This window comes from Salmo salar, chromosome ssa13 (assembly GCF_905237065.1).
Source record: "Salmo salar chromosome ssa13, Ssal_v3.1, whole genome shotgun sequence".
Lineage (NCBI taxonomy): Eukaryota > Metazoa > Chordata > Actinopteri > Salmoniformes > Salmonidae > Salmo > Salmo salar.
The window spans coordinates 34,210,984-34,236,197 of NC_059454.1; the positions used below are offsets into that span (position 1 = coordinate 34,210,984).

The following is a 25,214-nucleotide window of genomic DNA, read 5'->3' on the forward strand; positions in this document are numbered from 1 at the left end:
TGCTGTTTTTGTTGTTTTTTAATCAGGGGACTGTGATGTCATCATGGTCTCGTCATAAACAAACTGCACTGTCCCCTGACAGTGTCCACTCCTGTTGATCAGAGTTGGCTAACGTTAGCTTGTTGCTGAGGGAGTGTCAATCGCTTCTTATCTTGTTCAACGAGTCGTGCCAAATAGTAGCACATGCTACAAATTGATGCCCTGGTAAGTTAAATGTATGCTTGCTACCCTAATTACATTTATTTGGTTTTGGATAGCTTATTACATTTGTTTATCTCGTTAGTTAACGTTAGCCTAGCTAGCCAACATTAGCGGTAAACAACAACAAACCCATTGTTGTTTAGGTACCTACTGTAACTAGCTGGCTAATGACTGTCTAGCTAAATAACAACGATGGGGTTTCTTTTATCAGCTAACTAACCACTATTTCTCAAGTGCAGTGCTCTTGAGTAGTTAACTAATTCCAATGTTGTTCGAGAATAGGCTGGACACATGACATTTTTAACAACGCTTTTTAAAAGCGAGTTCATTGCATCCGCCGTGAAGCCCAGTTTCTTAATATTACCACCTGTTCCAACTGCTTGCCGTAGTTTTGAAGTAATCGCGAAAAACAGGCCTTATTTTAGTTCTATTGAGCACGGTGGCACCAAATCGTCTTCCGAACGTTACATTCCCAGCCCATTCTTCTACGTCACAAGGCCTGCTTCTCTATTGTTAATTATGAGACATGCTCACGTTAAACTCTTAGGCATACCTCAAGTAATGTATTATTAACAAGGTTACGGCTACTTTGTGAGCAAACCCACTGTTCGCCTCGTCACACTTTGTTGTATGACCTACAGTGAGTGCTAAACGATGGCTGGCCCAGAGCCGTTAAACATTTTCTGGTCATGGTTAACCATATTTTCTTTCAGAAAAAGGTGTAAACCTAAACAAAACGCATGCCCCTGGCCTCTTTTTCAAGATGTAGCCGATTTAAACAGCCAGAAGACATTTTTAATTAAGAAATAATATATTTTTTGACGATTTGTTGTTTCTAAATGGCTGCTGGGTAATTTGTTATGCGTCGAAATCTGTTTGTTAATAGGCATCGAATGCTGCTCAGGTTCACGGAGTTGCAAACTAAATGGATAGGTATAGCTATTTGTTTTGTAGAGCTGATGCAGTTGCTACCTCAGATTGAGCCTAGCAAGTGTCACGAAGGAGTTATGTAGTACCACGGAAGGCCACAGGGAGGCGCAAGAGAGCTACAACCCCATACTGTTTTTTGCTTTAAAAACCCTAACCCTAGGTATAACCTATTTTAGCCCTAACAATAGGTTTAACCTATTTTGGCTTTAACCCTAATTCTTGGGTAGGGAAGCCTAGAACACTTTTAAAAACTATTTTTGTAATTATATTATGTTAGTAAATACCATTAAAGTTCTAAATATCATTTTGATTGTTATTTATTATTGCAAGGCAGAACACTTGATAAACAAGCCACATTTTATTTTTCAAATGTGGTTTGAACTGGATGTGACCTAGTAACCTATATGTGAAAGTCCAGCAATTGGCTGGGATAGGTGGGGCAGATTTGAGACTGATATTAGGAATGAATAAGAAAAATACACCTCATTTCTCAGCTGCTTCACCAATGTACTTTATGTGAATTAATACATTTTAATTGCAAAATTATTTCCAATAGATGGCAGCATAAGACCACAAAGCTTCAATTATAGGCTATAGCAGCAATATGATTGACATAAAATAGCATGCAACCAAAGACTATATGTCCCATGATTTTCTAAAATGGTCACTCATTACTTTACAGGTAGCTAATTATCTTGTATTAGGCCTGTGTTGCTTTTGGGAGAGCAAAACAATAGTGACTGTAGCAGGCATTGAACCCCAGCCGAATAATCATTACACAGGTGCGCTAACCTCAACCTTAGTAGACATACATTAACAGAGGTTTTTTTTATAATGTATCATATTATGAGTAAACAGCCTCGGATAGAAAAGATGAGCGCTTCTTCCAGCCCGCCAATTAATTACATCATGCAACGCTCACAGTGAGCAAATTTACCTCAACATGCCCCTCGCTTGCGTGAGAAGACAGAGTGCTCGCTGCCACTGACAGCACAAGCTTTTGGCGGGGCTTGTTGAGTTTGCTACTTTTGCCAGAAGGCAGAGCGGGTCGATGCTGGTTGACGAATTTGACAATGAATGTACTAGGAAAATATGTTTTTGTCGACCAGAGGCGACTGAATTCATGTTCAGGCTTATTGATAATTGTTACAGTAATGAAGTATAATTTCATAACATGAGCATAAAAACACGTAATAATAAACATGAACCATCATATTACTTCACAGTAATCTGTTAAATGCCTTATCAGCCCTTCCTCTTGAGTTTGTAGTGGGGAAAGGGACGGATGGGTGACATTATCTGCGAAAGTAACACCCCCTTAACATATAAACACAGACACTGGACACAGACACTAAAAAGTAGCTTTTTTACATTAACATTTTAGTCATTTAGCAGACGCTCTTATCCAGAGCGACTTACAGTAGTGAATGCATACATTTCATACATTTTTTTTCTTCTCCTTACTGGTCCCCCGTGGGAATCGAACCCACAACCCTGGCGTTGCAACACCATGCTCTACCAACTGAGCCACATGGGACTATGAACCATAAACATAGTCCCGTTTAATTAATGAACATGCACCTGTGGAATGGTCATTAAGACACTAACAGCTTACAGACGGTAGGCAATTAAGGTCACAGTTATGAAAACTTAGGACACTAAAGAGGCCTTTCTACTGACTCTGAAAAACACCAAAAGAAAGATGCCCAGGGTCTCTGCTCATCTGCGTGAATGTGCCTTACACGGAACCCAAACCGGCTGCGCGCGTGCGCTATCATGCATCCATTTATTTTGTCCCCCTACACCAACGCGATCACGACACTCAGGTTAAAATATCAAAACAAACTCTGAACCAATGACATTAATTTGAGGACAGGTCGAAAAGCACTAAACGTGTATGGCAATTTAGCTAGTTAGCTTGCACTTGCTAGCTAATTTGTCCTATTTAGCTAGCTTGCTGTTGCTAGCTAATTTGTCCTGGGATAGAAACATTGAGTTGTTATTTTACCTGAAATGCACAAGGTCCTCTACTCCGACAATTAATCCACACATAAAACGGTCAACCGAATCGTTTCTAGTCATCTCTCCACCTTCCAGGCTTTTTCATCTTTGAACTTACAGTGGGGAGAACAAGTATTTGATACACTGACGATTTTGCAGGTTTTCCTACTTACAAAGCATGTAGAGGTCTGTAATTTTTATCATAGGTACACTTCAACTGTGAGAGACGGAATCTAAAACAAAAATCCAGAAAATCACATTGTATGATTTTTAAGTAAATAATTTGCATTTTATTGCATGACATAAGTATTTGATACATCAGATAAGCAGAACTTAATATTTGGTCCAGAGATCATACGTTTCCTGTAGTTCTTGACCAGGTTTGCACACACTGCAGCAGGGATTTTGGCCCACTCCTCCATACAGACCTTCTCCAAATCCTTCAGGTTTCGGGGCTGTCGCTGGGCAATACGGACTTTCAGCTCCCTCCAAAGATTTTCTATTGGGTTCAGGTCTGGAGACTGGCTAGGCCACTCCAGGACCTTGAGATGCTTCTTACAGAGCCACTCCTTAGTTGCCCTAGCTGTATGTTTTAGGTCGTTGTCATGCTGGAAGACCCAACCACGACCCATCTTCAATGCTCTTACTGAGGGAAGGAGGTTGTTGGCCAAGATCTCGCAATACATGGCCCCATCCATCCTCCCCTCAATATGGTGCAGTCGTCCTGTCCCCTTTGCAGAAAAGTATCCCCAAAGAATGATGTTTCCACCTCCATGCTTCACAGTTGGGATGGTGTTCTTGGGGTTGTACTCATCCTTCTTCCTCCAAACACAGCGAGTGGAGTTTAGACCAAAAAGCTCTATTTTTGTTTCATCAGACCACATGACCTTCTCCCATTCCTCCTCTGGATCATTCAGATGGTCATTGGCAAACTTCAGACAGGCCTGGACATGCACTGGCTTGAGCAGGGGGACCTTGTGTGCGCTGCAGGATTTTAATCCATGACCGCGTAGTGTGCTACTAATGGTTTTCTTTGAGACTGTGGTCCCAGCTCTCTTCAGGTCATTGACCAGGTCCTGCCGTGTAGTTCTGGGCTGATCCCTCACCTTCCTCATGATCATTGATGCCCCACGAGGTGAGATCTTGCATGGAGCCCCAGACCGAGGGTGATTGACCGTCATCTTGAACTTCTTCCATTTTCTAATAATTGCGCCAACAGTTGTTGCCTTCTCACCAAGCTGCTTGCCTATTGTCCTGTAGCCCATCCCAGCCTTGTGCAGGTCTACAATTTTATCCCTGATGTCCTTACGCAGCTCTCTGGTCTTGGCCATTGTGGAGAGGTTGGAGTCTGTTTGATTGAGTGTGTGGACAGGTGTCTTTTATACAGGTAACGAGTTCAAACAGGTGCAGTTAATACAGGTAATGAGTGGAGAACAGGAGGGCTTCTTAAAGAAAAACTAACAGGTCTGTGAGAGCCGGAATTCTTACTGGTTGGTAGGTGATCAAATACTTATGTCATGCAATAAAATGCAAATTAATTACTTAAAAATCATACAATGTGATTTTCGGGATTTTTGTTTTAGATTCCGTATCTCACAGTTGAAGTGTACCTATGATAAAAATTACAGACCTCTACATGCTTTGTAAGTAGGAAACACTGACGATTTTGCAGGTTATCAAATACTTGTTCTCCCCACTGTATATGGTGATTTGTATCTACACTTTCATAGTATTACCACGACAACCGGCAAAACAGTTAGTCTTTCAATCACCCACGTGGGTATAACCAATGAGGAGATGGCACGTGGGTACCTGCTTCTATAAACCAATGAGGAGATGGGAGAGGCAGGACTTGCAGCGCGTCTGCGTCAGAAATAGGAATGACTTCTATTTTAGCCCTTGGCAACACAGACGCTCGTTGGCGCGCGCAATAATTGAATAACATATATTCCTAAATTTTATTTTGCGACGCGAGCGTTGTGGTCAGCCAATTAGGCATGCTGCAAGGAGGCATGAGGACCGCAGATGTGGCCAGGGCAATAAATTGCAATGTCCGTACTGTGAGACGCCTAAGACAGCGCTACAGGGAGACAGGACGGACAACTGATCGTCTTCGCAGTGGCAGACCACGTGTAACAACACCTGCACAGGATCGGTACATCCGAACATCACACCTGCGGGACAGGTACAGGATGGCAACAACAACTGTCCGAGTTACACCAGGAACGCACAATCCCTCCATCAGTGCTCAGACTGTCCACAATAGGCTGAGAGAGGCTGGACTGAGGGCTTGTAGGCCTGTTGTAAGGCAGGTCCTCACCAGACATCACTGACAACAACGTAGCCTATGGGCACAAACCCACCGTCGCTGGACCAGACAGGACTGGCAAAAGTGCTCTTCACTGACGAGTCGCGGTTTTGTCTCACCAGGGGGGATGGTCAGATTCGCGTTTATCGTCAAATGAATGAGCGTTACACCGAGGCCTATACTCTGGAGCGGGATCGATTTGAAGGTGGAGGGTCCGTCTTGGTCTGGGGCGGTGTGTCACAGCATCATCGGACTGAGCTTGTTGTCATTGCAGGCAATCTCAACGCTGTGCGTTACAGAGAAGACATCCTCCTACCTCATGTGGTACCCTTCCTGCAGGCTCATCCTGACATGACCCTCCAGCATGACAATGCCACCAGCCATGCTGCTCATTCTGTGTGTAATTACCTGCAAGACAGGAATGTCAGTGTTCTGCCATGGCCAGCGAAGAGCCCGGATCTCAATCCCATTGAGCATGTCTGGGACCTGTTGTTCAGGGACACATTATTCAATTTCTGTTAGTCACGTCTGTGGAACTTGTTCAGTTTATGTCTCAGTTGTTGAATCTTGTTACGTTCATACAAATATTTACACATGTTAAGTTTGCTTAAAATAAACGCAGTTGACAGTGAGAGGACGTTTCTTTTTTTGCTGAGTTTAAGTTTGGAAGCTCTCAAAAGAGCCTTTGCTTTGCTGAGCAGTTTGTTTTCGTGAGTGTTCATGTAGCAGATGCTGAAAAACAGTACATCGACAGGTTTTTCACCTAGTCCGTTCGGGAATTCGAACGGTTACTGCCCAACGCTCTTAACCACTAGATTACAAACCACAAAATGTTAAACACAAAAAGGCAAATGGTAGTAGATAAACGGTAAACTGGTTAAATAAAAGACTGTTCTTAGAACTTTGACTGCCATTGTTTTGGGGAAGTAGGGGTATGTATGTCTATTTTGCCAAATATCTCTCAATGTGTATATTTTGTTTCTTTCAAGTAGGACACCATTTTATTCAGGATAATCTCTTCTTTCTAATTATGTAAGGCTGGGCAGTGTATCTCGTTGTCATCGATCGCTAGCCCCGAGATACTTTTTGCCCTTGGAACGCTGAGCTCCCCCTATTGTTTTCCTAAGGAGAGGCATGCCGGTATATTTCGCAATGTGTATATTTAGATATTTTCAAGTAGGACACCATTTTATTCAGGATAATCTCTTCTTTCTAATTATGTAAGGCTGGGCAGTGTATCTCATTGTCATCGATCGCTAGACCAAAAATAGTCCTTAGCTGCAATTTGTTTCCTACTTCCTCGTAATGCAGATATAGCGCAGTTGACACCATCGAGGTGCATATGTTTACTTTCTACAAGAGTTGTTTTGTTTTTTTTCAGTTTCGTCCTAATAACAAATTGTAGTGGTAATATGAGAAGGGATACATTTTTTTGTGCCATTTAGGAAAATTTTTATTCTAAGACTAATTCCAGTCAAAATAGGCCCTGCTAATGTTCGGTTAAATTCATTTGCTATGGGCTCGTGCTAGTGTTCCAGCTTAGCCAACATTCTATTGCCGTTTTTCAGCCTTGGGTGAGTTTTGACTCGTTCCATTGTCCCGCCTATCGATAACTTACCTAGCTACGACTGCAACTAGCCGTTCACTACATTAACGTTACTAGCTGGTTAACGTTAGCTTCAGCATTTGGAGTTAGAATAACTTTAATAACTAGTTAGCAAGGTAAATCACCATGGTCCATATGTTGTTGTAGATAGCTATCTAACTAACAAAGCAAAAAGCTACAACTATTTATTTATTGTTCTTTCGCTGTGAAAGGCCCCACTTCAACGACACTAAGAATATGTATGTAGCTTCTTTAGACCAATGGACTGTCCCTGTTCTGTTCCAATGTGTTCGGCAATCTGATTCATGGATATGTGGCCTCGTACAGTGGAATGATGTGGCTCCCACACATACAGTGGGGGAAAAAAGTATTTGATCCCCTGCTGATTTTGTACGTTTGCCCACTGATAAAGAAAGGATCAGTCTATAATTTTAATGGTAGGTTTATTTGAACAGTGAGAGACAGAATAACAATAAAAATATCAAGAAAAACACGTCAACAATTTTATAAACTGATTTGCATTTTAATGAGGGAAATAAGTATTTGACTCCCTCTCAATCAGAAAGATTTCTGGCTCCCAGGTGTCTTTTATACAGGTAACGAGCTGAGATTAGGAGCACACTCTTAAAGGGTGTGCTCCTAACCGCAGCTTGTTACCTGTAAAAAAGACACCTGTCCACAGAAGCAATCAATCAATCAGATTCCAAACTCTCCACCATGGCCAAGACCAAAGAGCTCTCCAAGGATGTCAGGGACAAGATTGTAGACCTACACAAGGCTGGAATGGGCTACAAGACCATCGCCAAGCAGCTTGGTGAGAAGGTGACAACATTTGGTGTGATTATTCACAAATGGAAGAAACACAAAAGAACTGTCAATATCCCTCGGCCTGGGGCTCCATGGAAGGTCTCACCTCGTGGGGTTGCAATGATCATGAGAACGGTGAGGAATCAGCCCAGAACTACACGGGAGGATCTTGTCAATGATCTCAAGGCAGCTGGGACCATAGTCACCAAGAAAACAATTGTTAACACACTACGCCGTGAAGGACTGAAATCCTGCAGCGCCCGCAAGGTCCTGCAGCGCCCGCAAGATCCCCCTGCTCAAGAATACATATACATGCCCGTCTGAAGTTTGCCAGTGAACATCTGAATGACTCAGAGGACAACTGGTGAAAGTGTTGTGGTCAGATGAGACCAAAATGGAGCTCTTTGGCATCAACTCAACTCGCCCTGTTTGGAGGAGGAGGAATGCTGCCTATGACCCCCAAGAACACCATCTCCACCGTCAAACATGGAGGTGGAAACATTATGCTTTGGGGGTGTTTATCTGCTAAGGGGACAGGACAACTTCACCGCATCATTTGACGGGGCCATGTACTGTCAAATCTTGGGTGAGAACCTCCTTCCCTCAGCCAGGGCATTGAAAATGGGTCGTGGATGGGTATTCCAGCATGACAATGACCCAAAACACACGGCCAAGGCAACAAAGGGGTGGCTCAAGAAGAAGCACATTAAGGTCCTGGAGTGGCCTAGCCAGTCTCCAGACCTTAATCCCATAGAAAATCTGTGGAGGGAGCTGAAGGCTCGAGTTGCCAAACGTCAGCCTCAAAACCTTAATGACTTGGAGAAGATCTGCAAAGAGGAGTGGGACAAAATCCCTCCTGAGATGTGTGCAAACCTGGCGGCCAACTACAAGAAACGTCTGACCTCTGTGATTGCCAACAAGGGTTTTGCCACCAAGTACTAAGTCATGTTTTGCAGAGGGGTCAAATACTTATTTCCCTCATTAAAATGCAAATCATTTTATAACATTTTTGACATGCGTTTTTCAAGATTTTTTGTTGTTGTTATTCTGTCTCTCACTGTTCAAATAAACCTACCATTAAAATTATAGACTGATCATTTCTTTGTCAGTGGGCAAACGTACAAAATCAGCAGGGGATCAAATACTTTTTTCCCCCCACTGTACTATGCCCATTGCTTTATATGCCACACCTTGAGTTCATTGCTAACTTCTGCACAGAGTTTCCAGTAGGGCAGGTGTATATCTGGCAGGTGTACACTCAGAAAAACATGAAAGGAATAGTTCACCCAAATTACACATAGGTTTTCTTACCCTGTAAGCAGTCTATGGACAAGGTATTACAGCAAGCCATGCTTTGGTTTAGTTTCCCTGGCACTGTTTCCAGGTACCAGGGAAAGGTTGGTTCACACACAGGTTGCTAACTATTTCTCACTCAACAGCCAATTTACAGCTATCAACGCGGTTTTAGGAAGATACACAGCACATCTATAGGGGGATCAGTATGGGAAAAAATGTATGAAATGTATGCATTCACTACTGTAAGTCGCTCTGGATAAGAGCATCTGCTAAATGACTAAAATGTAAAAATGTAAATGTTGTAGAGGACATAAAGTCTGCTTGTAACAGCCAGGAGGTCACAGCAGCACTCTTCATGGATCCGGAGAATGCTTTTGACACTGTTCACCACCACACACTCCTGAGGAAGCTTGAGAAACTAGGCTTTGACAGCATTGCAATCAAGTGGTTCACATCATACTTACAGGGGCGGAGTCAGTACACCAAACTGCAAAACATGCAGTCAGGCCAGGTACCTGTGGTGAATGGAGTACCACAAAAGAGTGTGCTTGTACCCTGCTGTTCTGTATTTATATAAATAACCTTCCATCAGTGCTGGTTAAATGGTGTATACATATACACTACTGGTCAAAGTTTTAGAACACCTACTCATTCAAGGGTTTTTATTTTATTTTTTACATTGTAGAATTATAGCGAAGACATCAAAACAATGAAATTTACATTTACATTTAAGTCATTTAGCAGACGCTCTTAACCAGAGCGACTTACAAATTGGTGCATTCACCTTATGATATCCGGTGGAACAACCACTTTACAATAGTGCATCTAAATCTTTTAAGGGGGGGGGTTAGAAGGATTACTTTATCCTATCCTAGGTATTCCTTAAAGAGGTGGGGTTTCAGGTGTCTCCGGAAGGTGGTGATTGACTCCGCTGTCCTGGCGTCGTGAGGGAGCATGTTCCACCATTGGGGTGCCAGAGCAGCGAACAGTTTTGACTGGGCTGAGCGGGAACTGTGCTTCCTCAGAGGTAGGGGGGCCAGCAGGCCAGAGGTGGATGAACGCAGTGCCCTTGTTTGGGTGTAGGGCCTGATCAGAGCCTGAAGGTATGGAGGTGCCGTTCCCTTTACAGCTCCGTAGGCAATCACACATTTGGAATCATGTAGTAACCAAAAAAGTGTTAAACAAATCAAAATAGATTTTATATTTCAGGTTCTTCAAATAGACACCCTTTGCCTTGATGACAGCTTTGCACACTCTTGGAATTCTCTCAACCAGCTTCATGAGGTAGTCACCTGGAATGCATTTCAATTAACAGGTGTTCATTCTTAAAAGTACATTTGTGGAATTTCTTTCCTTCTTAATGTGTTTGAGCCAATCAGTTGTGTTGTGACAAGGTAGGGGTGTATACAGAAGTTAGCCCTATTTGGTAAAAGACCAAGTCCATATTATGGCAAGAACAGCTCAAATAAGCAAAAAGAAACGACAGTCCATCATTACTTTAAGTCAGGAAGGTCTGTCTATACAGAACATTTCAAGAACTTTGAAAGTTTCTTCCAAGTGCAGTCGCAAAAACCATCAAGTGCTATGATGAAACTGGCTCTCATGAGGACCGCCACAGAAAAGGAAGACCCAGAGTGACCTCTGCTGCAGAGGATAAGTTCATTAGAGTTACCAGCCTCAGAAATTGCAGCCCACATAAATGCCTCACAGAGTTCAAGTAACAGACACATCTCAACATCAACTATTCAGTGGAGACTGTGTGAATCAGGTCTTCATGGTCGAATTGCTGCAAAGAAACCACTACTAAAGGACACCAATAAGAAGACTTGCTTGGGCCAAGAAACACGAGTAATGGACATTAGACCGGTGGACCTGATTCCAACTGCAGTGTCTTTGTGAGACGCGGTGTGGGTGAACAGATCTCCGTATGTCTATTTCCCAACGTAAAGCATGGAGGAGGAGGTGTTATGGTGTGGGGTACATTTCTGGTGACACTGTCTGTGATTTATTTAGAATTCAAGGCACACTTAACTAGCATGGCTACCACAGCATTCTGCAGCAATATGCCATCCCATCTGGTTTGTGCTTAGTGGGACTATCATTTGTTTTTCAACAGGACAATGACACAACACACCTCGAGGCTGTGTAAGGGCTATTTTACCAAGCTGGAGAGTGATGGAGTGCTGCATCAGATGACCTGGCCTCCACAATCCCCCGACCTCAACCAAATTGAGATGGTTTGGGATAAGTCGGACGGCAGAGTGAAGGAAAAGCAGCCAACAAGTGCTCAGCACATGTGGGAACTCCTTCAAGACTGTTGGAAAAGCATTCCTCATTAAGCTGGTTGAGAGAGTGCCAAGAATGTGCAAAGCTGTCATCAAGGCAAAGGGTGGCTATTTGAAGAATCTCAAATATAAAATATATTTTGATTTGTTTAACACTTTTTTGGGTTACTACATGATTCCATATGTGTTATTTCATAGGTTTGATGTCTTCACTATTATTCTACAATGTAGAAAATTGTACAAACAAAGAAAAACCCTTGAATGAATAGGTGTTCTAAAACGTTTGACCAGTAGTGTATATGCAGATGACACAGTCCTGTATTACTCAGCTAATACCACCAGGGAGTGTGAGGAGTCAGTGCCAAATGACATCAAGAGGGCAGCAGCTTGGTTCGCTTACAACAAGCTCTACCTACACCCTCAGAAGATCAAGGCAATGCTGTTTGGCAACCCACAAAAGTTGAGATACACAGGCAAAAGTACCACAATAACAGATGGACAAAACATGTATGAACAAGTAAACACTATAAAGTACCTGGGGTTGAAATTGGATCCACAGCTACACTGGACTGAACATGTCATCCTGGTCACAGGGAAACTACTGTCTGGGCTTGGCGCTCTAAAAAGGGCAAGGGACTTCGTCTCCAAGGACATCATCCTGACATTTTACCACACCATGATAACAACTCACCTGGACTAATGTGCCACAGTATGTCTTCCCACCTTACATCAGGGCAATAAGACAGGTCTTAACCAGCTACAGCGTATCATCAATGTGACCGGACAGAGGGGACACATAAAGACAGAGTTTCTTCTGCAAAAAGCTGGAATCGAACCACTGACGGTCAGGATCCGTTACAATACCCTAGTGACAATTTTCAAGGCGACACAGTACAAACTGCCTGAATGCATGTCAGACCTATTCAGGTGGGAGTCTCCACCCATCCTCTGGAGCAGCAGTCAAAGCATATGACCAATGGGACCTGCACCTACTGGCACAACCATCAGTTTTAAAACATGGCCTTTCAAGGCAGTCTGCAGGTCTTTGCCCCATTGCTCAGGAACAAGCTGGATTTATCCACACGATAGCTAGCTTCCATGTCCGCCTTCAAAAGAGCAGTACATATAGCTGTAATTCAAGTGAGGTTTTGTATTCTGCTGCATATGATGTATGCTGGGATTTTATATGTATGCCAATGGGTATGCTGTATATGTTTTTATTGATTCTATGGAACCCAGGACTCCCTGGAAAATAGTGGCAATTGTTACTGAGTGGACTATCTTGGCTAAATAAATGCTGTCATACCTTGTCTATAGACTGCTTACAGGGTAAGGGAACCAATATGTGATTTGGGTGAACTATCCCTTTAACATATGTAATGTGCTGAAACTCACCCCAGGCTGTTTTGTATGTTTGTTTTTTGCATGGTTTCCGTAAGGGTGGCAATGTATTTTTTTAGGCTAGATGATGTAGGCCTACAGCATATTATGATAATTTAGGGACCAGTCAACCTGGCTGATAGAACCTATGCTTAATCTTACACTGCTGCTCAAGCTAATCTATAATAGAGTTTAGATGGAGTGTGTTGGCTTTGTGTCAATCATTTTTTAAGGGACCCCTCCTGGTAGAGAATCACTATCCTTGTCTCTTCCACGGAAACAAAGATGATATAGTCTAGCATCATCCACCAGCATGGTTTATGAAAATGGCAATTAACCAAAACTTACTGTGGGTCAGCTATGCAAATGTTAACTGAATACCATCTATTGAATTTCACATTTGCTTGTTTCTATTTGCATTATCCCGTAATTGTTCCCCAGAGTGGTAAACTTGGCATGCAAGTGGATGGTTAATACATTTCTCTTTGTAAAGATAGCCTAATGCAGGGATCATCAACCAGAAACATAATTACAAATAACTTGTAGACCGAAAATTGACCGCAAGATATGTTTGAGTAAAACATAATTTCAAAGCTTGCTTACATTTGTATTCGACCACGTGTCTGGGGAATACTTGGGAACGTGGGAATACTTGAACGGATTTGTTAAATGAATATCACTTGGAGCTGATTTCCTGGTGTTTTTACAGTATTTTTATGTCCAACAATGAAAATTCCACACAGAAAAATGTTATATAAATGTTTTATTGCAAAATAAAACCACCCGCGGGCCGCCAGTTTGGGAACAATGGCCAATGCCTTGGTGCAGTCACACAACGCCTTTTCTTTGTAACTCTGAAAGATAGTTCTCATTAAAAAAGTTGACTCCCAAAGGAAATCCAGGGGGAAAATGTTGATCCCCAAAAAGTAAAAAAGAGCTTAACATTAGACAGTGCAATGTGCATTCAATAAAATTAACAGAATGTAGATATTCCTTGTGTTTATGGTTTGCCCTTGTTCTATTTGCCGAGTGTTTGTTTATGCAAACAGGCATGTTAAAACACAGCACCTGTTCATGTGTGCACAGTCCACACACACATTTTTCGCTACTGCCTTGAACTCATTGAACTCAGCTGAACACCTACAGCGCTGTGCCTTTTCTGCCAAGGTAAGGATAGTGTATTGTAAAGACGTGCAGATTAGTTGTATGGATATTTTGGCTAGAACCCATTCTCGTTTGTGATTGTTATAATTTGACATTTCTATAACTCGTGTTCTGTAATACAGATGAATGAGAGAAATAAAGAACTATGGTAGGCTGCATCTAGGAATCAGAGTTGAAATGCATCGTTTCATTGGTGTATCTAGGCCTGTGTTTTCTGTACTGAAAGTTGAAGTAGGTATTCAGAGGATTCACGTCTACCCTAAAAAACCTAGTTTGTGTTGCTGTCTGCTGTACTGGACCCGACAGATCGGGTATGCTGACGGACACAACAGGATGAAACACGTGCGCAAATACACCCATGGCTGCCGTAGCCTAAAATAATCAGAAATCAGCCTTGCTGTGGAATGAAAAGGCTAATAGGTACAGAAGTCCGACTTAATACACAATACAAGACGTAGGGATAGTCAATGAGGGGCTATCCGTTCCATGGAAAATAATGAACGACGTAGAAGGTGTGTTCCAATCCAGGCACAACGCGCTAGCGGAGTGGATCTGACCTTTCACGGAGTTGCATTATTTTTCAGAGAACGCATAGAGCCCAGTTGATTATCCATTTTATACCATGGCTATAATTTAACACATTTGTCAATAGAAATGTGTTCATTTGCCGGTAAAAATGTGTTCAACATCCACTGAAGTAGCTAGCAAGTTTACTAGATAGCTACAGTAGTTGCCGTGGTAACGAAACAGATTTGCTAGTTTAGCTAACCAAACCATACATCCTAGCTTGCTATTATGAACATCTAATTCAACGATACCAATACTGTTTTAAGTTCGACTTTTGCTTTCAATAGCAGCACAAATAAAACGTAAAAAATGAACTGTAGCCATTTGAATTCTACCATGCAATGGAGTATTAAACAATGCCATGGTGTAATTAAGCATGAAGGCAGGAGGGATGTGGTATATATGGCCTTATGCACGATGGACACAACCGTAGACTTGGGTATACGGTCTGATAGACCACGGCTGTCAGCCAATCAGCATTCAAGGCTCGAACCACCCAGTTTATAATGTATCTTACAGTTGGGTAGCCTATAGTACCCTATATATACAAACGTATGTGGACACCCCTTCAAATTAGTGGAATAGGCTATTTCAGTCACACCCATTGCTGACGGGTGTATAAAATCGAGCACACAGCAATGCAATCCCCATAGACAAACATTGGCAATAGAAGGGCCTTATGAAAAGCTCAGTAACTTTCAATGTGGCACCGTCATAGGATGCCACCCATCCAACAAGTCAGTTCGTCAAATTTCTGCCCTGCTAGAGCCACCCCGGTCAACTGTAAGTCCTGTCGTTGTGAAGTGGAAGTGGAAACCTCTAAGAGCAACAACGGCTCAGCCAACAAGTGGTAGGCCACACAAGCTCACAGAACGGAACCGCATAGAGTGTAAAAATAATCACGTCAAGCCACGTCAGCACAAGAACTGTTTGTTGGAAGCTTCATGAAATGGGTTTCCATGGCTGAGCAGCTGCACACAAACCTAAGATCACCATGCGCAATACCAAGCGTCGGCTGGAGTGGTGTAAAGCTCGCCACCATTGGACTCTGGAGCAGTGGAAACACATTCCCTGAAGTGATAAATTGCTCTTCACCATCTGGCAGTCCGCCAAACCCGATGAGTCCGGGTTTGGCGGATGCCAGGAGAACGCTACCTGCCCCAATGCATAGTGCCAACTGTAAAGTTTGATGGAGGAGGAATAATGAATGGTCTGAGGCTGTTTTTCATAGTTCGGGTATGGCCCCTTAGTTCCAGTGAAGGGAAATCCTAATGCTACAGCATACAGTGAAATTCTAGACAATTCCATGCTTCCAACTTTGTGGTAACAGTTTGGGGAAGGCCCTTTCCTGTTTCAGCATGACAATGCCCCCGTGCACACAGCGAGGTCCAAACAGAAATCGTTTGTTGAGATCGGTGTAGAAGAACTTAACCTCACTAATGCTCTTGTGGCTGAATGGAAGCAAGTCCCCGCAGTAATATTACAACATCTAGTGGAAAGCCTTCCCAGAAGAGTGGAGGCTGTCATAGCAGCAAAGGGGGGGAACCAACTCCAAATGAATGCCCAGGATTTTGGTATGAAATGTTCGACAAGCAGGTGTCCACATACTTTTGGTCATGTAGTGTATGTAGATGAGCCTAAATATATTCAGGAAATGTATTTCAGTTTTTAGCAGTTGTGGACATTTGAATCTTCCCAGTTCAAAGAGCTTGTTTGTCTTCAGATTGTCTGTTGGTGTTCACTGTGTTGCTTTTGAGTCGAACGCTCCCCCAGCTGTATACACATGGCCCTCCCTTTAATGCAGTATTGTACTACCTGCCAGATCTGTTTATCGCACCTCCTGGTTAATGTTAAATTGCTCCAGAAGGACAACGTGTTTGCTCATAAACACCAACCCATGGCCCCTTTATTTACTGTAGCCATGGTAGCAATCAGCTACTTAACAAATATCTCCTACTCCTTCTGGCAGGGTAGATGGTTTATCTTGGCAAGAGGGAAACTGTTGTCTTGTAACCTTGTCTCTCTCTGCTCACCTGCAACCTTAGTGAATGTTAGTTGGATAAGATCAGTAAGAAATTGTACCGTGTGCATATGGAATTGTTCAAAATAAATGTAGCATAAAATCAGTGTTGTGGAGAGACATTGTGAATTTGCATGAAGTAGCCCGTTTTTCATCCTATATCCGGCTTCTGATTTTAGAGCTCTGTTGTTCTTGTTCTTTTCTCAGGTCAGTGAGTCCAGATGCATGAGTCTGGGTCAGAGCAGACAACCTGCACCAGTCCAGCCAATCAGACAGAGAATGGGGACAGTGCTGAAAGGGACGATTGGCTGAGCACTCATACTCCAACTCCAGAGGGTTCCGGGGCTGACAGCCAGCAGCAAAACCAGGTTACCAAACTTATTTTATAAGGTGTGGCACATGCTTACTTTCCACGACTAAAGGATGTGTGTTCTCAAATTAGCACATTTAGCATATTTCTTTGTTTGTATGGTGGGTAGGCTAGCTAAACTGAGTTCTGAGCCAACGGCAGTGCAGATTGACTGCAGAGGCACTTTGTGATTGGTGAAGGAGGAAGGATCTCTGTTATTGGCTAGTTTTGTTTATGCACACAAGCACTCTGTCAGATTGCCAGACAGCCTAACGTTGTGCACGGCTTGCTTCTCTCTGTCTCTTTCCATCCTGCGTCTCTCTGATTGCAAAAGACAACCACTGTAAATGGAGTTGATCAGGTTTGTCAGCTTGATTGTCATTTCAGCAACTAGCCTATTTCTACATTTAGATAGATAATACTTGTTTCTTTGTTTACTGGTAGGTACATTGGTTGAATTTGCTTGATGGAAATGGCTATGTTAAAATGCAACACTCTTTGTCACTTATATATATGTTGCTAACTAAGGACCTAGCTAGTAATTGTGACTGTGTTAGTCAGAATGATTGTGCATGTGTTACTACTCAGTGACCTAACATATTTATAATGTAATTGTGCCATATAATCCGAGGTTATTTGCTTAAATCATATGAACATTTCCTTGGCTCTTTATTGCCTCTTTCAAGCATTTTCCCTACTCTGGTGTTGTAGTTTATATTCCATTTGTGCATTGGTGGTTGGGGTTTGGGTGTGTTGTCTGTTGCCTTTGGTTACTTACGGTTTGTTACATCTCAGCTCAGAGAAAGATTAAGTATAAGGGTCTGTTATATGAAAAGTATGATCATATTTTCCGGGTTTCAGAAAGGCATGTATCTTGTGTTTGGCAACAGTAGTCTTAGAACACAGACCTCAATATGAAGACTAGCCCAGTGTTTATACTGTCCTTCATGGGTATGTGGGTTTCTGTCCTCGACAATAACAATAACAAAAGATGTTTGTCATCGACAATAACAAAAGATGTTTGTCATCGACAATAACAAAAGATGTTTGGACTTGTCTGCCCTGCCGTCATGGAAACAAGGGTTAGGCTAGGCGCAGGGTTTTGTTTTGTTGATGGTGTGCATACAAACGAAGATGGCCCATTCCCATGCCATATATACAGCGACTAACTGGCACTATCTGGCTCTCTAAAGGTTTTTTTCTGTAATGCAGATGTTTAAGTTCAAGTCCAGCTGATGCAATTAGTTTACCTTCTGCTTTCAGTCATGTAAAGCCATAGGTCTAATATATAGTATAGATCTATAAGGACCTTAGTGAACACTGAGCACCTGTGCCAGAGCACGTTTAGTCAGTGTGGGAAAGGGCGTTCTCCACTGTAATCCATCCACTGTTAGTCTAGAGCCTCTGTGACATCCTCCAGCCGTTTGTTTACTGGATCCCAAACAGGCCAGTCTTAGTGGGAACTGTTTGTTTGTGGTTCAGACCTTAATTAAAATGCAATGCAGAGTTCTGTTTTTGCAGAACTTGCCCTGCATCCCTGGCTTTGTATTCATTATTTATATATCGATTCAGCTTTAATTATTCTGTTTATGTTTACTGTAAACATCCCCAGAGCTGTGAGTGTAAGGCGGAGAGGGAGTGGTAATTGCTGGATGCCTAGCGGAGGCTGTTTCTATATTTTTTTGGTCTTCCAAAAACACTTTTTAATGGTGTTGTTGGCATTGTTTTTCTGTTATTTTCAGGCTAGACTAGGTCTAATCTGTGCTCAACTTGTGTTGTTGGCAGGTTCCAGTCTCAGTGTCTATGATGACACCTCCGGTGGAGACTCTTCAGCAGACACTGCAGCAGGTCCTCAATCCACAGCAAATCCAGGCCCTGCTCCAGCAGCAGAAAGCACTCATGTTACACCAGGTAATCACATCATTCTCACCACACTGTCTCAATCTACATTTATATGCTTTAGTGTGTAATTCTTTAATTGTAATATTATCAGCAGCACTTTTAAGTTTGTTTCTCTGTATTGTTACTTATTTATTTTTTTCCCATGAGGATCTTAGTAAGATACTGATGGCATGAAAGTGAGAGCTGCATTTCCTCATGACCTTCCATTAACTCAACATTTCTTCTACAGCAACACATACAGGATCTCTGCAAGAAACAGCAGGACCAGTTCAACGCCCAGCTCCTACAGCAGAAGCATGCTGAGAAGTCAGAGCAAGAGGTAGGCTGGCCTACATATCTTTTGTCAAATGTCTGTATTTTGCCTTCAACCAAATGTTCCAAAGCACTATATCAAATCCATGTATTATTATTATTATTATTAGTATATTATTTGGGGCTGGGAATGGCCAGGGACCTCATGATATGATATTATCACGATACTTGGGTGCCGATACGATATGTATTGCAAATCAATACTGTGATTTGCGATTTAATATGGTGATTAAATTACCATTCCAGGGTCCAAACATATTGCTCACCATGTTTGTGCTGCAGAGGGGGAAGAGAGAGACGTGATAACTAGTGTTGATCAGTCATGTAAATAAAAGGGCTGAAAACAAATTGGCTCCCTATTAAAAAGATGGAAAAATACTGTAGTTTTGATGCAGGTACGGCCAACTAGCGCAAAATAATATTGCGATATTGTCAACGATACAACATATCGTCAAATTATATCTGGATACGTAACTGTATCGATCCCCCCCCTCCCTTATCACAGCAGCTAACAGCTCAGCACATGGTCATCCAGCAGCAGTTCTTGCAAGTCCAACAGCAGCACCTCCTCAGCCTCCAGAGACAGGGTCTCCTGTCTGTCCTGCCCTCCATGAGCCCCTCTACAGCTCAGGGTAAGTGTCTACCACCAAGCCCCAACTTTTTAATCTATTCTTAGCTTGTTGTTGTTCTCCTCCACCATGGCTGCTTGCAGCTATACTTGTTGTTGTTGTTGGGCTAACATATTTAATTTATTCTGCTGAATGAATTAATATGATATGTACTTGTGTATTTCTCCGAGGTTTAGTGAAAGGGTGTGAGTATAGTACTAGCCTGCCCTCTGGTGGTGAGTATCCAGCCACTTTTCAGAAGAACCTGCTCCACAGCCAGCAGTCCACCACGAATGGGAATCATAAATCACAGCCCCTAAAGAAGAAAGACGGGTGATTAGCCATTCTAGAACAGTGTTTATTCATTATCATCTGACCAACCTCTTCCTGAAGGCTAACATTGAAGATGTGTCTCTCTGCAGTGGTCCTGTGGATGATCACACACAAAACACTCACCCTCTCTATGGACACGGCATGTGCAAATGGTCTGGCTGTGAGGCTGTCTTTGGAGACTTTCAGGCTTTTCTCGAGTGAGTTTCTCCTCATCTATTAATTTTCTCAGAGAGACCAATGAAAGTCTGTCTCTTAATGTAATAACAACACTGCGTTGTAGTGGTTTTGATCTAAGGCAGCTTTCCGCACCTTTTTTGATTCAGAGGGGTTGGGTTAAATGTGGAAGACACATTTCAGTTGAATGTATTCTGTTGTACAACTGACTAGGTATCCCCCTTTCCCTTTCTGAATGTTATCTTGACTTATCATGGGAATGTGTTTTTCTCCCAGACATCTGAACAGTGAACATACACTGGATGACAAGAGTACAGCACAGTGTCGAGTGCAGATGCAGGTTGTTCAGCAGCTAGAGCTGCAGGTACAGTTGACGTTTGCTTAAATAAAGCTATTCATTATACAGGATCGCCTTTACATTACATCTTTGTTTTTTTAATCTTCTCCTCAATGCAGTTGAAAAAAGACAGAGAACGTCTGCAAGCCATGATGTCTCACCTCAAATCCTCTGAGCAAATGTCAAAACCAGCAACACCAACGGTAAGTCTGTGGAGTATTAGTGGCCATGTATTTAATTCAAATCAGGTTACCAACAGTCAGACAAGTATTAGCCACAATGGTAGAACAATCACTTTCAATTTTGCATTCCCTACAGCTGTGTTCTCTGTACTGAGTTTAAATTAATCATTACTTTTGATTTTTCAGGTGGATCTTATGCCCAACGTTGCCTTCTCCCAGGTGACATTTCCCAAGGTGCTTCCTCCCATGAGCTTGTCTCAAAGTGCCACTGCTCCTTCCACACCCCTGACACCTCCCCCGACCTCCTCTATCATCACTCCCAACACCCTGCCTACTGTGAGCCCTGGGAGGAGACGGTACTCAGACAAGTTCAGCAAGAACATGAATCAAGGTGAGTTAGCAGTGGGATGCTGAATCTAATGAGGGTGGTGGGCTACTGTTATATCTATTTGTTTGGCTTTAAGCATTGATTTTATTCAAATACGTTTTCTAATTCCTTTTAACAGATATTGTTCAGAATAAAGAGTTCTACGTCAGTACGGAAGTTAGACCTCCATTTACATATGCAGCCCTAATAAGACAGGTAAGGAATACATGAATTTTATTTCACCCTGGTTTACCCTCTGACTAAATGTTAGCTATACCAGTTGTTTTGTTCCTCAAATACCGTAAGTAGTGATGTTTATCATTTGCTAATTGTATTTCTTTGTGTTTGCATTATTCAGGCAGTATTTGAATCACCCTATAAGCAGCTGACACTAAATGAAATCTACAATTGGTTCACACAAACGTTTGCATATTTCAGACGCAATGCAGCAACATGGAAGGTATTTGGCTATGCCAATTTATGGGGTTATTTACATGTGTATGAATATCCTTGTGCTATGTTTAGTTGCTATGCCATCAATGGAGGCTGCTGAAGGGAGGACGACTCATAAGAATGGCTGGAATGGAGTCAATGAAATGGTATCAAACGCATCAAAGATGTGGTTTCCATGTGGTTGATACCACTCCATTGACTCCATGACAGCCATTATTATGAGCTGTCCTCCCCTCAGCTGTATGCCATATTCATGAGTCTTTAGAAATGTTCAATGGTATTAGAACAACTCTTATGGAAGAATGTTCTTGTCCTTACCTTGAAGCTGTGTGTGGTGTTAATACTGTATGTTCTTCTTCGTGACTCTGCAGAACGCAGTGAGACACAACCTCAGCCTCCACAAGTGTTTTGTGCGAGTGGAGAATGTAAAAGGAGCTGTGTGGACAGTTGATGAGATGGAGTTCCAGAGGAGAAGGCCCCAGAAGCCTGCTGGTGAAGGGTACATTTAACATGCTCGGTCTCTTCAGTATAGCTCCCTGTATGTCTCTGTTTCTTAACATGTTAAACCTGCATTCCTGTTGGTGCTATACTTGTAGAAACCATGTAATTAATATAACAATGTCTTGTGAGGATATTATGTTTTTCCTCTATTTCCCAGTCAGTGTTTTTGTTAAATTAAATAAAGTGTGTTTATGTGTAACTGCAGATCATTCAGAAGAGAGAACACTGGCCATGGTCACAGCTCAGCTTCCCTTACTCCTAAGGTAAGTACACGCATTACTCTTCAGATTACTTTGAGTGCTAAACCTTTTATTTTTGTCATTATGCTATAAACCTATGGCGTGTGTCTTTTCAGGCTGAATGGCTAGATAGTAGTATACCTCCATTCAACCCAGCTTCCATAGGCGCTCCCTCTCTGAGCTCTCTGCCCTATATGTTCCAGCAGGAGGAGATGAATGCAACTCTCTGGTATGGGAATGGGTCCTACAGTGACAGCAGTGAAGAGCAGTACCCTATGCACCCCCTGTAAGTGTTTCATCACCATTTAAAAACTAGATCTGGTTCTCAGTTTCACAAGTCACCATAAGTGTCTTTTTTCCTCATCATGACTTTTCTTCTCAGCGTAAAAGAAGAGCTAATGGACGAGGAGGCATATGAGAATGTGCCCCATGACTGTTCTGAGACTGAGAGCTCTGATGAACACAGCTCAGATGTGGACCAAGACGAAGATGGCGGTAGCCCAGAAAGACCCAACCTGCAGCTGGCTCATGTGCCTTCGCAATGAAAGAGAGAATGCATTCCAAAATGTCAATCTTCACTGCACTCCCACATTGGAAAACTATGAAATATACCAAATGACTTGGTAGAACTATTTCATATCAAGTGACTATTTATTGAGGATATTTTATGCTCTGTTGTACTGACATTGTTTGTACTGGGTATTATCCACCCAAGCTCACACTGAAGACAACAGAACCTATTATTGTAACACCGCTTGTCCTCAAATAATGTATTCGTATTGGCTTATTGTGAGGCAGTACAACCAATGATGAAGCCCAATGGGGAGCTGGTTCAGTGATGCAGAATTATGTTCTTTCTTCAATGTCTTTTGTTTCACTCTTTCATGAATGTGTATATTTAATAACCAGAGCATTGGCAATATTTATGGACAGCACTTCATGAAGATGAATGTTTGTTTTCTCCCACAAACGCGTTTATTTTTTACCTATGTGAGTACCAGACAACCACCAGATAGTAATCCTCTGTTCCGTTTGTGACATGACATCATTGATAATTGGTTACTTTTACACTGCCAAAAATATGATTTACACTACTGTTCAAAAGTTTTGGGTCACTTAGAAATGTCCTTGTTTTTGAAAGAAAATAAGAAAAATTGTCCATTTGAAATAACATCAAATTGATCAGAAATACAGTGTAGACCTTGTTAATGTTGTAAATGACTGTTGGGCTGGCAACGGCAGATTTTTTATGGAATATCTACATGGGTGTACAGAGGCCCATTTATCAGCAACCATCACTCCTGTGTTCCAATGGCACGTTGTGTTAGCTAATCCAAGTTTTTCATTTCAAGGCTAATTGATCACTAGAAAACCCTTTTGCAATTATGTTAGCACAGCTGAAAACTTTTAGACTAGTTGAGTATCTGGAGCATCAGCATTTGTGTGTTCGATTACAGGCCCAAAATGGCTAGAAACAAAGAACTTTCTTCTGAAACTCGTCAGTCTATTCTTGTTCTGAGAAATGAAGGCTAGTCCATGCGAGAAATTGCCAAGAAACTGAAGATCTTGTACAACGCTGTGTACTACTCCCTTCACAGAACAGTGCAAACTGGCTCTATCCAGAATAGAAAGAGGAGTGGGAGTCCCCAGTGCACAACTGAGCAAGAGGACAAGTACATTAGAGTCTAGTTTGAGAAACATACGCCTCACAAGTCCTCAACTGGCAGCTTCATTAAATAGTACCGGCAAAACACCAGTCTCAACGTCAACAGTGAAGTGGCGACACCGGGATGTTGGCCTTCTAGGCAGAGTTGCAAAGAAAAAGCCATACCGCAGACTGGCCAATAAAAAGGAAAGCATCCCGGAGTCGCCTCTTCACTGTTGACGTTGAGACTGGTGTTTTGCGGGTACTATTTAATGAAGCTGCCAGTTGAGGACTTGTGAGGCGTCTGTTTCTCAAACTAGACACTAATGTACTTGTCCTCTTGAGAAATGATAAACTTGAATTAGTTAACACAACGTGCCATTGGAACACAGGAGTGATGGTTGCTGATAATGGGCATCTGTACGCCTATGTAGATATTCCATTACAAATCAGCCATTTCTAGCTATAATAGTCATTTACAACATTGACAATGTCTACACTGTATTTATGATCAATTTGATGTTATTTTAATAGACAAAAACAAGGACATTTCTAAGTGGCCCCAAACTTTTAAACGGTAGTGTATGTATAACCTCTGTTGGGATATAATTATTTGTGTAGCCTACTAATCTTGTTTTTTCCCCACTGGCCCAAACATTGCTTTTTGGTCTTATTTACCATTGTATTGTACATTGCCAGATTTGTGCACTAAAAGCTGTCTGCAATAAATGCTGTATATAAAGTGTGTGTGGTGAATATACAGTTTGTAGTTTTCACCATCGTGTTTATGTGCAGGTTTGAGATATGACCTGAGTTTGTTTTAACAGTGTGGTAATGGCCATACTTCAGTGGTCAATATGTGTATATCTAATGGATGACAGGCAATTTGAAGAAGAAGCCAACTCTGTCAGGAGAAGCATCTACTGTATAAATGAATACATTTTATTTTTCGTGTCAAATTGTCAGTTGGCAACCCATCCCTTACTGGATTAATTGACACAAACGTTACAATAATTCACAATGATAATTCTTTCAGCGTTCTGTACAGTCTGCACCGCATACAGACATAAATACATAATAGTAATAAGGTTATCCAAGCAATAATAACCCTAGAGAAGTAAAAAATACAGATACAACCAGAGAAATTAATCTGAAGGGCGTTTGAGCCCGGTCTGGCACAAAGAGAAGATTCAAGTGTGAGACTATATTAGATTATACTTGACCAAAGATCATCCTGTCAAATGTTT

The 25,214-nt window shown here is 42.1% G+C and overlaps 1 protein-coding gene across 11 annotated transcripts; it reads left to right on the forward strand.

Moving 5' to 3' along the window:
* The first annotated feature begins 56 nt into the window (after positions 1-56).
* LOC106567280 (forkhead box protein P1-B) lies at positions 57-23,579 on the forward strand. Of its 11 annotated transcripts, none has more exons than XM_014136399.2 (16): positions 57-204; positions 16,773-16,933; positions 18,700-18,825; positions 19,046-19,135; positions 19,637-19,760; positions 19,928-20,069; positions 20,159-20,266; positions 20,520-20,607; positions 20,700-20,783; positions 20,949-21,153; positions 21,269-21,345; positions 21,488-21,589; positions 21,954-22,081; positions 22,289-22,346; positions 22,439-22,608; positions 22,705-23,578. In XM_014136399.2, exons 2-16 carry the CDS (start codon positions 16,787-16,789, stop codon positions 22,865-22,867), a joined length of 1,812 nt encoding a protein of 603 aa, XP_013991874.2. In that variant the 5' UTR covers positions 57-204; positions 16,773-16,786; the 3' UTR covers positions 22,868-23,578. The 11 variants fall into 11 exon arrangements, with proteins under 11 accessions (XP_013991874.2, XP_045549123.1, XP_045549122.1 ...); XM_045693167.1 differs by having other exon boundaries at positions 19,934-20,069; XM_045693166.1 differs by having other exon boundaries at positions 19,634-19,760; positions 22,705-23,577.
* The last annotated feature ends 1,635 nt before the right edge of the window (positions 23,580-25,214 follow it).